General features: G+C 47.4%; 1 protein-coding gene across 1 annotated transcript in view; it reads right to left on the bottom strand.

Moving 5' to 3' along the window:
• The window catches only part of LOC137439633 (protein furry homolog-like), a 162862-nt gene extending 151617 nt beyond the window's left edge, over positions 1-11245 (bottom strand). Inside the window, exon 1 of the mRNA XM_078768349.1 lies at positions 10873-11245. Coding sequence (XP_078624475.1) covers positions 10873-11056 — 184 coding nt within the window. The 5' untranslated portion in view covers positions 11057-11245. The remainder of the gene's footprint in view (positions 1-10872) is intronic.
• Positions 11246-12742: the final 1497 nt, after the last annotated feature.

The raw sequence follows: 12742 nt of genomic DNA, 5'->3' as shown, positions 1-12742 counted from the left end.
TGTCGGAAAGTTGAAGCTCAACCGAAGGTGGACCTTGCAACATGACAATGACCCTAAACATTACCAGTAAATCCACCAAGGAATGGCTGAAAAGAAAGAAATGGAGGGTTCTGGAATGGCTAAGTCAAAGCCCGGATCTACATTCCATCGAGATGTTATGGGGGGATTTGAAACTAGCTGTGCATGCAAGAAACCCCTCAAACATCGCACAGCTGAAAGAATTCTGCATGGAGGAGTGGGCAAAAATTTCTCCCAGTTGATGTCAGAGACTGGTAGACAGTTATAAGAAACGTCCACTTGAGGTTGTTTCTGCCAAAGGGGGCAATACCACCTATTCGAGCCAAGGGTGTACTTACTTTTTCCACATGCGAAATTTGCATTTATGTTTATTTAAATTATACAATGGACTACAAAATGTAAATGTTTCATGATACTTGTTTTATTATATCACCTTTATCTATCAATATTGTTGAAATGAAGATCAAATAGCTGTTTGTTGAAATATGTTGAAAAAGTTAAAACTTTACATGGGGTGTACTTACTTTTTCACGTGACTGTAGATAAATGACTGTTCCTGAGTTGCTCTTTTGTCATGGTTTTCACCAATCATAATTCAAACAATCATAATGCACAAATGTATTTGTAATATACGTGATATTACATTTTATAAACAATTGAAGGTGAAAACTGAAGTTGAAAAAAAAATAATTCCCCCAAAGAAAAAAAAACAAAAACCTTTTGGGCATACCGACGGGAGAGATAGGTGCATACCAGAAGTTTGGTACACACAAAAGTTTGAGGGAGTAGTTCAGTGACAACACAACACAACACAGACATATATATATATATATATATAATTATATACTGTATATATATATATATATATATAATTATATATATATATCTATATATCTATCTATATATCCATCTATATATATATCTATATATCTATCTATATATATATATATATTAGCAGAAGTACCTGGCGTTGCCGGGCGGGGGAGGCGGAGGAGGAGGAGGAGGAGGAGGAGGAGGAGGAGGAGAAGGAGAAGGTGGAGGAGAGGGGGGAAAAGGAGGCGAAGACGGGGGAGGGGAGGGGAGGGAGGGAGGGGAGGGAGGGAGGGGAGGAAAAGAGGGGGAGGGGGAGGGGAGGAGAAGAGGGGGGAGGGGGAGAAGGGGAGGGGAGGGGGAGAAGGGGAGGGGAAGATGGGGGGAAGGGGGAAAATGGGGAGAAGTGGGGTTGAAGGGGAGGGGAGGGGGAAGGGGAGGAGGAGAGAGGGGGGAAGGGGAGGAAGGGGGGAAGGGGAGGAAGGGGAGGAGAGGGGGGGAGGCAGGAGAGGAAGGGGGTTCATATATATGCTGGTGGGTGAATGGGGTGAATGTGGCGTTCATCACGTTTCTGAGTTAAGTGTGATGCAGTTCAGGAAGAAGAAGAAGCCGTACTACCAACTTCGTACACTTCCGGAATTGTTTGATTTATTTGTATTCAAATGTCTGTTGATTGTTTTGTATTTATTTATGCGAATGTGTACTTGTATGTGACTGTCATTAATTTGAAAAGGCTGAGGCACTATCAAGCTATTTATTTTTTTAAACTCCAAAAAAACCGCTAGAAAAAAAAACAACAACTTTTTTTGGCCTAAAACACTCCCAGGCATTGACTGATGAATCTCTGAAAGTTTGACGAAGATCCGTTCAGCCATCTCTGAGAAAAATGGCAACACACAGACAGACACACACAGACAGACATCTCTCTTATATCGTAGATAGATAGCAGAAGTGCACGGCGTTTCCGGGCGGGGACGGGTGTGGAGGGGAGGGGAGGGGGGGAAGTGGAGGGGAGGGGGGGAAGGGGAGGGAGGGGGGGAAGGGGAAGGAAAGGGTGAGGCGGATGGGGGGAGAGGGGGGAGGTGGGAGGGAGGAGGGGAAGAGGAGGGGAGGAGGGAATGGAAGCTGGGAGAAGTGGGGGAAGGGGAGGGGAGGGGGGAGGAGGGAGGAGGGAGGCAGGAGAGGAAGGGGGTTCATATATATGCTGGTGGGTGAATGGGGTGAATGGGGCGTTCATCACGTTTCTGAGGTAAGTGTGATGCGGATCAGGAAGAAGAAGAAGCCATACTACCAACTTTGTGCACTTCCGGAATTGTTTGATTTATTTGTATTCAAATGTCTCGTGATTGTTTTTTTTATTTATGTGAATGTGTACTTGTATATAACTGTCATTAATTTAAAAAGGCTTTGGCACTATCGAGCGATTTTTAAAAAAAGTAAAACTCCAAAAAAACGATCTTTTTTTTTTTGCCTAAAACACTCACAGTCACTTATTGATGAACCTCTGAAAGTTTGACAAAGATCAGCCATCTCTGAGAAAAATGGTGACAGACAGACAGACACCTCTCTTATATCGCAGAATATACATATATATATATATATATATATATATATATATATATATACATATATACATATATATACATACATATATATATACATACATATACCTATATATATACACATATATATATATATATATATATATATATATATATATATATATATATATATATATATATATACATCCATATACCTATATATATATATATACATCCATATACCTATATATATATATATATACATACATATACCTATATATATATATATACATACATATACCTATATATATATACATACATATACCTATATATATATATATATATATATATATATATATATATATACATACATATACCTATATATATATATATACATACATATACCTATATATATATACATACATATACCTATATATATATATATATATATATATATATATATATATATATATATATATTGTTGCGAATATGGAATTTGGCCTCCATATCCGCTTGTAAATATTCCCCTATTTTCTCCAATACTCCCCAACTTTCCCCAGTCCCCCATTCCCTAGTCCCATTGCATGTAAATAACAATCAGTAGAGCCGACCTTCCCCTTATTCCCCCATTAAATGTCGTGCCCAGGTCCACCGCACCACACGTAGACAACTTTCGGACATCTTCCTAGTTATTCTTAATCTATGTCAGTTAAGGCCTCGTTTCCATTAATTATGACTCTTCGTTGCACCAGAATGTGATTATATGGCACCAGTAGTGAGTTTAGGACCTTCCCATACCTCCTCCCATCTTCTTCCCCAAACAACAACAACAACAACAACTACAGCTACAACAACAACAACAACAACTACAGCTACAACAACAACAACAACAACTACAACAACGGCGCGCGCGGGGAGTGTGCGTCCTCCCTCCGGCTCGGTTAGCCGCCATTATCCATGCGCCCCACGGGGTTACCACGAAGGGGCTGGCTGTCAGCTCCTCGTCAGGGGCGGAGCCAGTAACCCCCCCCGCACGCACCCAATGAGAAGCAACGTGCCGATTCCACGAGGCGGAGCTAACGAGCCGAGGGCGTGTCACTCCCCGCCGGATATACGCAGCCGCTTGCCGGACGTGACGAGAGATGCGCCCCCAGCTTGAGACGACAAGACGCCACCTCGAGCGCTGAGAGACCTCCTGCATCTTTTGGGCCGCGCCATCCTGTCCCTGAGCACAAGGTGCACCTTGTGCTGGCCATCGAATACCCGCTTTCCTAGCCATCAATCCCCGTGTGAGTCAGTTTTTGTCCTGTTTCTCTGTGGTCTGTCGGGAATAATATAAGGTTGTGTCTAAGTGCCTGTCTTCCTATGATGTACCTCTTGTAGTTGTAATCTAACCTTCCGCCTTAATATAACCTCCTCCGGAGGTCTTGAGAACTGAACCCCTGGTGTCGTATTGTGTCATTATAACCCAGCCGGGTGTCTTCTCTTTCCTATTGGTCTAGCATAGCGCGACTAGTCAACCCCGGGTGCAATCGGGGTAACTTGTACGGATACGGCGGCCATCCCGCTCGGCCCACCATACCATCAAAGTCGTATCTGTAACAATTGGTGTCAGGAGTGGGATTCGAACCCGGGACTAAATTAGTTAGGCCCAAATTTTGGGAGGGAAAATCGATTCGGAGCGCGTTTCCCGCGCGAAATTATAACGGCGAAATTTCAATTTGTTTTACGAAAATAAAAAAAATAAAAACCGAATTTTGAAAGTCGCGCTATGGCGGATCAAGACAGCTGGGGTCCGGTAAAGGAGAGTGAGGTAGGGTCGATCCAGGACCAAAATGAGGGACAGGAGGAGAGCGAAGCAGTGAGGGCGGCAGGTTCGCAAAATAGCGCCGTCACGCACGAAGAAGCGGGCGCGCAAAATGGCGCCTCGCTGATCACCGCGCCAGCGACCGTGGCAGCGCCCCCGATGGATTGGAACTCGTTTTGTATACAAATGACGGCCCTTGTGGTCCAGTATAATGAAGAAAGGGAAAACAGAATGGGGAATCTGATGGATGCTCATTGTGAGCAAATGAAGGTAATGGGAAGCCAGATGGGGGTAAGGAGGGACGAAGCGAGGGGAACTGGTGAGAAGGTAGACAAAAATTTTGAGGGGTTAGACAACGGGATAAAGGAGGTGAAAAATGGGTTAATGGGGGTAGAAAATAGAATGGCCGCTCAAGAGAATCAGATAGAGGGAGTGAAACATGGGTTAACGGGGGTAGAAAACAGAATGGCCGCTCAAGAGAATCAAATGGAAGGGATGCAAAAAGGGTTAGAGGGGTTAGAAAACAGTATGGAAGGCAAATTGAGGGACATGAGGGACCAAGCGGAAAGGGAAGTTAAACAAATGGAGCAGCAGATAGAGGGGGTCAGAATGGGGGTAGAAGCCAAACTGGATGCTCACAGGGAGGAAATGGAGCAGATGAGGGTGGCATCTGGGCAGGAGATGCAAGTGATGGGAGAGGAGATCAGAAGAGGAGTGAGTGAGGAGGTCGGAGGAGTGCGCGAGGGGGTGAGGCACTGTGAGGAGCACATGGAAAAGGAGGTGAGAAAGGGGACTGTAAAGTTACAAGGGGGCATAGAGGACCTGACGCAGGAGGTGGAGCAGCTGACGGTGGGACAGACGGAGTTAGTGGAGCAGGTTCAAAGGAACACTGCGGTATTAGGAGGTTTAAAGGCGACACAGAAAGAACTAAAAGATGACTTGGTAGCGACGAAGAGGGAATGTCAGATGGTACGTGAGGGACTGACAACGAGGTTGGACGAGGTGATAGAGGTTATGGAGACGAAGGACCGGCAGGTGAGGACGCACATGGAAACGGTCAAGGTAGCCTTAGAGGATGAGCTTGAGGAGACGTACCGGGGAATAAAAGAGGTGAAGCACAAATTAGAAGAAGTGGAAGAAGGGATGAGCGAAATTAAGAAGCGACGGAGAGGGGATAAGAAAGAGATAAAAGAGGAGATAAAAGAATTGGTCCAAAGTCTGTGTTTGGATCGTGATGATGTGCTCATTAACCGGATGAGGGATTCGCAGGTGATGGAGGAGAAGCGAAGAGGAAGAGGACCCGGTGTAAGTGGTGACCAATATGGTCGTGCGTATGATGCGCCAGGTGATTTAAGAGGCTTGGGGGTCGAGATAGACCCGGGTGTTCGTGAGAGGCCACTGGTGAAGTGTGCGACAGGTCTGGTGTGCGAAAATGGAGGTGTGCAAGAAAGTCCGACTCTGGGGGTGTGAGGAAAAAGTGCGTGCCAAGGAGTGAGTGTGCTGGCGAGAGTGAGTCGGTCGTAGCGCGTGTGCGAGGGAGCACGTGGAAGCGCGGGGTGGTGAGTGTTACAGAGGGTGTGATGGGAGAGTGTGCGCAAGAGTGTGCGCGAGAAAGGTGTGTGACGGACAGGTGCATGAGGAAAGAGTGCGCTGTCAGAAGTAAGGAAGAGTGTCCACCTGTGGTGAGTGTTACAGAGGGTGTAACGGGAGAGTGTGCGCGAGAAAGGTGTGTGACGGACAGGTGCATGGGGAAAGACTGCGCTGTCAAGAGTAAGGGTGAGTGCGCTGTCAAGAATGGAGGTGAAAGTAGTGAGAGTGACAAGGAGCGTGAGTTAGTTGTGACAGGTGAGCGAGGATGTACACCTGGGATGGAAGGATGCACACCTGGAATGGTAGAGCGTGAGTGGGAATGCACGCTGGAGTTGGTGGTGAGGCACGTGGATGGGTGTGCGAATGAGGGCACACCTGTGATTGTCACAGAGGAGGTGACAGAGGAGGGGGCGCGAAGAGGTGTATTGGTGAGGTGTGCTACCAACGAGTGTGTGCCAAAGTGTTCGGTGGTCAGGTGTGTGACCAAGGCGGTGAGTGGAATGGGTGTACCTGGGTGTGTAAGGAACGGTACGAGGGGCATGGAAACGGCTGGATGTGTGAGCAAGGAACGGGCTGCGGGATGTAAGCATGCAGGTGAAGCATCGACGTTACACGGGTTAGAGGTTAGAGCGACTTTTAGCCGAAGCAGGCCCTCGGTGCGTGCCGGGCCTCGCTTTGAACGGCCGCGTCCAGGCTCCACTAGGCGGAGCTGGCAGCCCGATAGAAAGGGTCGTCATGGCGACCACTTTTTGGTGAGACGTGCCGGCAGGTCGAGATCGGGGCATTGGATGGCTCCGTGCCGAGATGGTGCGTGGGATCTCGGCCCGGGTAAACCTCCTTCCCTGCACCGAATGCGGGACGCACCCAGCCGCTGGCACAGAACAACCAGCATTCATGGCTTGGCTTTACGAAGCCGGGCTTTGGACAGGGATTGGCGCACCGAGAGGTATTAGTGAGTCGACTGGGTGATGAGGTTAGTGTTTTGGACCCAAAATTAGAGAAAAACAAAATTTGATGATTGGCAAAGGATTGGCAGTAGTGATTGGCAGATGATGGGCAGTGATTGGCAAATTTTTGATTTGTTGAAATTTGATGTGCAAAATTGGTAGTGAGAGACCCCCGATGTGGTGGGATGGCATCCCTGCCACCCTTCCCATGGTGGGGCAAAGGAGCAATAGCTTATGGGGTGTATGGCAGTGAAAACTAGCCCGGGTGGGTTAGGATATGGCGTGTAGGGATCTAGCGAGGATTGACATTAGGTAACGTTAAGATTAGTTAGTGACTGATACCTGTAGTGGGGACGCAGGTAGATTAGTATGGATGATAATGACGAGGGAGCGCAATAGTTTAAAGGGACGACTGGGAAGCGCAAGTTTCAGAAGGGAGTAGTTAGCTGAGATGATGCTGTGTGTGTGAGAATTGAACAGGTGTGATTGCACAGGTGTGCAACTGGACAGGTGTGTGGAGCAGTGTATGAGTAGTGAGTGTTGTGGATCAGCGCGAATGCGCTTGGGGAGAGAAGGGTGCAGGTGGCACCAGGTGTGAGAGCACAGGTGTGCAGGTACAGGTGTGTGGAGAGAGTTGGAGTGAGTGGTACGGAGTGGTGTGCATGGTGCGAAGGTGTGGATGGGGGAAGAGTGGACCCCTTTCACGAGTACCCGGGGCGGGTAGTGTAAGTGTTAGGTAGAGGGTGCAGGTAAATTGTGGTTGGATATTGGCATTTGTGGTGCGGTTGCAGAATGGTGTTGTGAATGGGTGCATTAGTGTTGTGGAAATGGCTGGGCGTGTAGCCTGTTAGTGTGTGTAGTTGGTTGGGCACTCCACCACTGTGAGGATGTCGGCCAGGTGAGGCCGCAGGTGGGCTCTGGGAGCCGGTAGTTGTGAGTGGGTGCCTGAGGATCCCGGGTGTGGATCGGGCAGCCCAGTGCCAGAGAGGGCACGGAGTGGGGAGAGAGCCAGAGGGCCTTCCCCAGGTAGTTAGGTTAGGGTAAGGAGCAGGTAAGCTCGGAGGCAACTGCAGTGGTGGAGGTGTGCAGGTGGGTAGACCCACTGGGAGAGGTACACGCCGCAGCCCAGAAATTGTGCGAGGGCACCGGGAGATGAATTGGGGGAGTGAGACCCCAAATTGAAGAGCACCACAGTTTGGCCAATGGGAATTGGTTTTTAGAACCCATAGTGTAAGAGGGCCAATGGTTTGGCCGGAGAAAGACCCCGGGTAGTGTAAAGTTGTTAAAGTCATTTAGGAGATAGTTAGGATTGATGAACCTGTCGCACCATACGCAGCCACTTACCTGTGGTGATGATGATGACTCCACACCTGTGTTTTCTTTGGTTGTGTTGCAGAAATGAGAATTGCTGTGAGGATTTGTGAGACGCATCACGACGTGGATGAGACATTGGGGTGATTCCATCTCTCCCTCCCTAGGAGGGACTGATGATGAATTGGTAATGGCAAATTTTGATGTTGAGTTGAAAATGGCAAATTTTGATGAGAGTTGAAAATGGCAAATTTGATTGGTTAGGAGGGAGAGAAGACGAATTTGGTATATGGGAGGAACGGGGAAGACAGTAGGGATGTTTGTTGATTTGTAAAGTAGATGTTTATGGGTAGTGTTGTGTTGTGTGGATACAGTAAGGGGTAAGGGAGGGGCCATGTAGGTTACCTGGTGGGGGGGGGGGGGGCGTACGATAGGAACGTACCTGTCTCACCTGGTTCCCATGTGCCCCCAGTGTGCATTACCTTATATTGCGTGCACTTTTGCGCCCTTACCACCTTACTCACTTGTCTGCTTCTTTTGTCTCCCACCTCCGAGGATCTGGCTTTGGGGTAGAGAGAGAGGAAAGAGAGGTGCTGGCTACGCAGTTGTGGGCCTGCACTTTCGCTGTTGGCTGCCTGGATCGATACACCATATGGACCGCAATGTTTGTGGCCACCCACAATGGACCGCAGTTCGTTTGCGGCCAAGCACCACCCGGGGATGGACCTATGGGTCAACGTGGCACCTATGCCATACAGGTGAACCACTTTTAGTTACCACCAAGTGCACCACAAGAAGAGCAAGAGACACCTGCAGGGTTAGGGGTTGTCGAATTTATTTTTATACCAATGAACAATGGTGACTGCACCGGATGGTGCTGACTGTGTGGTGGGGTGGTGCTTTTGATGCTGGGAAAGGGTGCTCTGCACGTTATTAAAGGCCGTCGGCCACAGAGCACTCGTGGGTTGGTGTATCGATGTTGGCAAGCGCGCTCTCTCTCTATGCATAACATCTGCATGTGTCCTTCCAAAAACAGGTCCTGGATCGTAGTGTAAATAGCAGCGTAGTCTTGTAAATAATGCTCCCTACCGGCTGTATGTTTAGTTTGAGAATTCTTTCCGGATTCGGTTATCCTGTGGGTGTGTTTCTGTGAGGAGAAGGGTGCAACGTCGCAGGGGGACATATTTACTCATTTGTGAATATCTGTAAAACTGTCGCACTCAGGGTAGAGTTAATAGTAGAGGGAACTACATTGCGTGCCACACTAAAGTAGGTAAAAATTTATCGGGTCGGGACGCCCCGAGGGTAGAGAAGGGTGCAATGTTGCGAATATGGAATTTGGCCTCCATATCCGCTTGTAAATATTCCCCTATTTTCTCCAATACTCCCCAACTTTCCCCAGTCCCCCATTCCCTAGTCCCATTGCATGTAAATAACAATCAGTAGAGCCGACCTTCCCCTTATTCCCCCATTAAATGTCGTGCCCAGGTCCACCGCACCACACGTAGACAACTTTCGGACATCTTCCTAGTTATTCTTAATCTATGTCAGTTAAGGCCTCGTTTCCATTAATTATGACTCTTCGTTGCACCAGAATGTGATTATATGGCACCAGTAGTGAGTTTAGGACCTTCCCATACCTCCTCCCATCTTCTTCCCCAAACAACAACAACAACAACAACTACAGCTACAACAACAACAACAACAACTACAGCTACAACAACAACAACAACAACTACAACAACGGCGCGCGCGGGGAGTGTGCGTCCTCCCTCCGGCTCGGTTAGCCGCCATTATCCATGCGCCCCACGGGGTTACCACGAAGGGGCTGGCTGTCAGCTCCTCGTCAGGGGCGGAGCCAGTAACCCCCCCCGCACGCACCCAATGAGAAGCAACGTGCCGATTCCACGAGGCGGAGCTAACGAGCCGAGGGCGTGTCACTCCCCGCCGGATATACGCAGCCGCTTGCCGGACGTGACGAGAGATGCGCCCCCAGCTTGAGACGACAAGACGCCACCTCGAGCGCTGAGAGACCTCCTGCATCTTTTGGGCCGCGCCATCCTGTCCCTGAGCACAAGGTGCACCTTGTGCTGGCCATCGAATACCCGCTTTCCTAGCCATCAATCCCCGTGTGAGTCAGTTTTTGTCCTGTTTCTCTGTGGTCTGTCGGGAATAATATAAGGTTGTGTCTAAGTGCCTGTCTTCCTATGATGTACCTCTTGTAGTTGTAATCTAACCTTCCGCCTTAATATAACCTCCTCCGGAGGTCTTGAGAACTGAACCCCTGGTGTCGTATTGTGTCATTATAACCCAGCCGGGTGTCTTCTCTTTCCTATTGGTCTAGCATAGCGCGACTAGTCAACCCCGGGTGCAATCGGGGTAACTTGTACGGATACGGCGGCCATCCCGCTCGGCCCACCATACCATCAAAGTCGTATCTGTAACAATATATATATATATATATATATATATATATATATATACATACATATACCTATATATATATATATATATATATACATACATATATATATATATATATATATATATATATATATACACGTAGACTCATTATATATATAGATACATACGTACATACATATCGTGAAATACGCACACACATATATATATATACATACACACACACACACACACACACACACACACACACACACACACACACACACACACACACACACACACACACACACACACACACACACACACACACACAAATATAGATACAAACATACATACACACACACACACACACACACACACACACACACATATAGATACAAACACACACACACCCACACACACACACACACTCTTTGCTCTTTCATACCCAGGAAACGTAGTTGCCTTGTTAGGTGATGACTTCCCACAGAACTGCGGGTACAGTGAGCTGGTCTGGAGACCGTGGCAGCAGTCGGACAGCTTTCCCTCCTTTGCTCAGCGTGATTAGCTTTAGGGACTTCGTCGTCGGTGGAGGACCCCTTGGAGAAAAACATCTTCCGAACCGATGCCATAGTCACCCGCAGTAGGAAATCTCTCTCAAAATAGACCGATTGTGCAAACACAAACCATGGAGCACAAACAAGGCTTGTGACAGCATTGAAAGATGACAATGGGATTATGGGAGAGCTGACATAAAATTACTTTACAGGCAGTGAAGAATGACCAGGTGGTTCAACAGGTGAGGCAACAAGAAGTCCACGGTGGAATAGTCGTGTAGCGGGAACGCAAATGAGGCATTGTGGGTTTGGCTTTGGGGGGGGGGGGCAGGGGGGCGGGGATGTGAAACAGTAAGATGGAGTGGGCGGAGGAAGGTACAAAACACGAGAAGTGTCGATTGGGGATATTTCTTGGGCCCCGACAGAGAAAGACGAGAAGGCTGGGACAGGAAAAGTGTGCAGAGCGTTCCAAGCAAGTCGGTTATGGGAGTCGTGAGCGTGTGAAACACAGGAATCGAGACTGCGGCTACAAGGAAACGAACGTCGGGCCTCGAGGACCTCAAACGCTTGGAATTTCACTGCAACAAAAACACCAAACATTCGCAGGTATTGTGAAACAATGAGGGCTGGAGAAATTTTTTGTTGATGTTGAGAACGACAATGGATAAGTTCTTCTAAAACAATGGTACAAGTTTCCAGGATGAAACTTTGTGTCGCAATAAATTTCACTGACAATCTTTAGATTTACATCATTTTGGTTGCATTGTGTTCAGTTGATAACACAAACAATTGCCCAACTCTCATAGTTGTTGTTGTTGATTGCATATTGGGCTGGGAATCCGTTCTGAATCCAGCTCCCAGGTTGCATCATCGTGCCTCTGTGCACTGGGATAGGAATTTGGAATTTGTTCAGGGTGCCGGAGTTAACTCGCCTCCTCTTGACGAAGGACCCCGTGGGCAGACGGGAGTGAGCTCTTGTTGAGAAAAACAGTCTTCGAGACCAATTTTGACAAAATAATAGAAAAATTAATCAAATATATAAAATCGAAAATTGCATTCGTATCAAAATTATTCTCAAAGACCGTTTCTTTTGTTATTAGTTCTTAGACATTTTGAACGCAAATTTCCTTATATAAATATTTGACCATTTAACATGAAGACTCAGGGAGACTTCAAAACTTGTAATTTTGTTCAAACGTATTAATCTCGCATGTTCCCGAAGGAACGGGAGAGGTTAACGAGAGGAGTACTCCATTCCAGTACGGACAAAGGCCTTGTAAGCTGTAAGTGCTTCATGTGTTTTAAGGAATGACTCTGAACGACAAACCATTCCAGGTTTGTGGCTGGTTTTGGAAGCCAGCTATGTTTGAGGCTGTGTGGTCAATCCAAGACGGGTCATGGCTGATAGTGTGGCCTGCAAGTTCAAAAGACTAAATCTCTTCCGATGACTGAAAATGTAAATAATTAGGTGAGTTTGTTTGACTATGTTTTTGGAATGACCCCGTGAGAATAAGATTTTTCAGGATTGAAGGACACGTTCTATTTATCAGACCAGAGTTGAAATCCTTTTTAGATCAACAGAGAGACACAGCTGTTGTCTGCTGAGCAGAGGGATTGGATACTGCATGGCACCTGCAAAAAGGAAAATAAGGTTTTCCAGAGCACAGGAGAGGTAATTTACGTCGATGAGGAACAAGACTGGGCCGAAGACACTGCCTCAGGGCATAAAGGCACTGGGAGAGAGGAGAGGGGTCCACTAAT

The sequence above is a fragment of the Myxine glutinosa genome, chromosome 14 (assembly GCF_964187855.1).
Source record: "Myxine glutinosa chromosome 14, kmMyxGlut1.1, whole genome shotgun sequence".
Classification (NCBI taxonomy): domain Eukaryota; kingdom Metazoa; phylum Chordata; class Myxini; order Myxiniformes; family Myxinidae; genus Myxine; species Myxine glutinosa.
The sequence above is the reverse complement of the archived record's forward strand: the minus strand, read 5'-3'. Positions and strand labels throughout refer to the sequence as shown.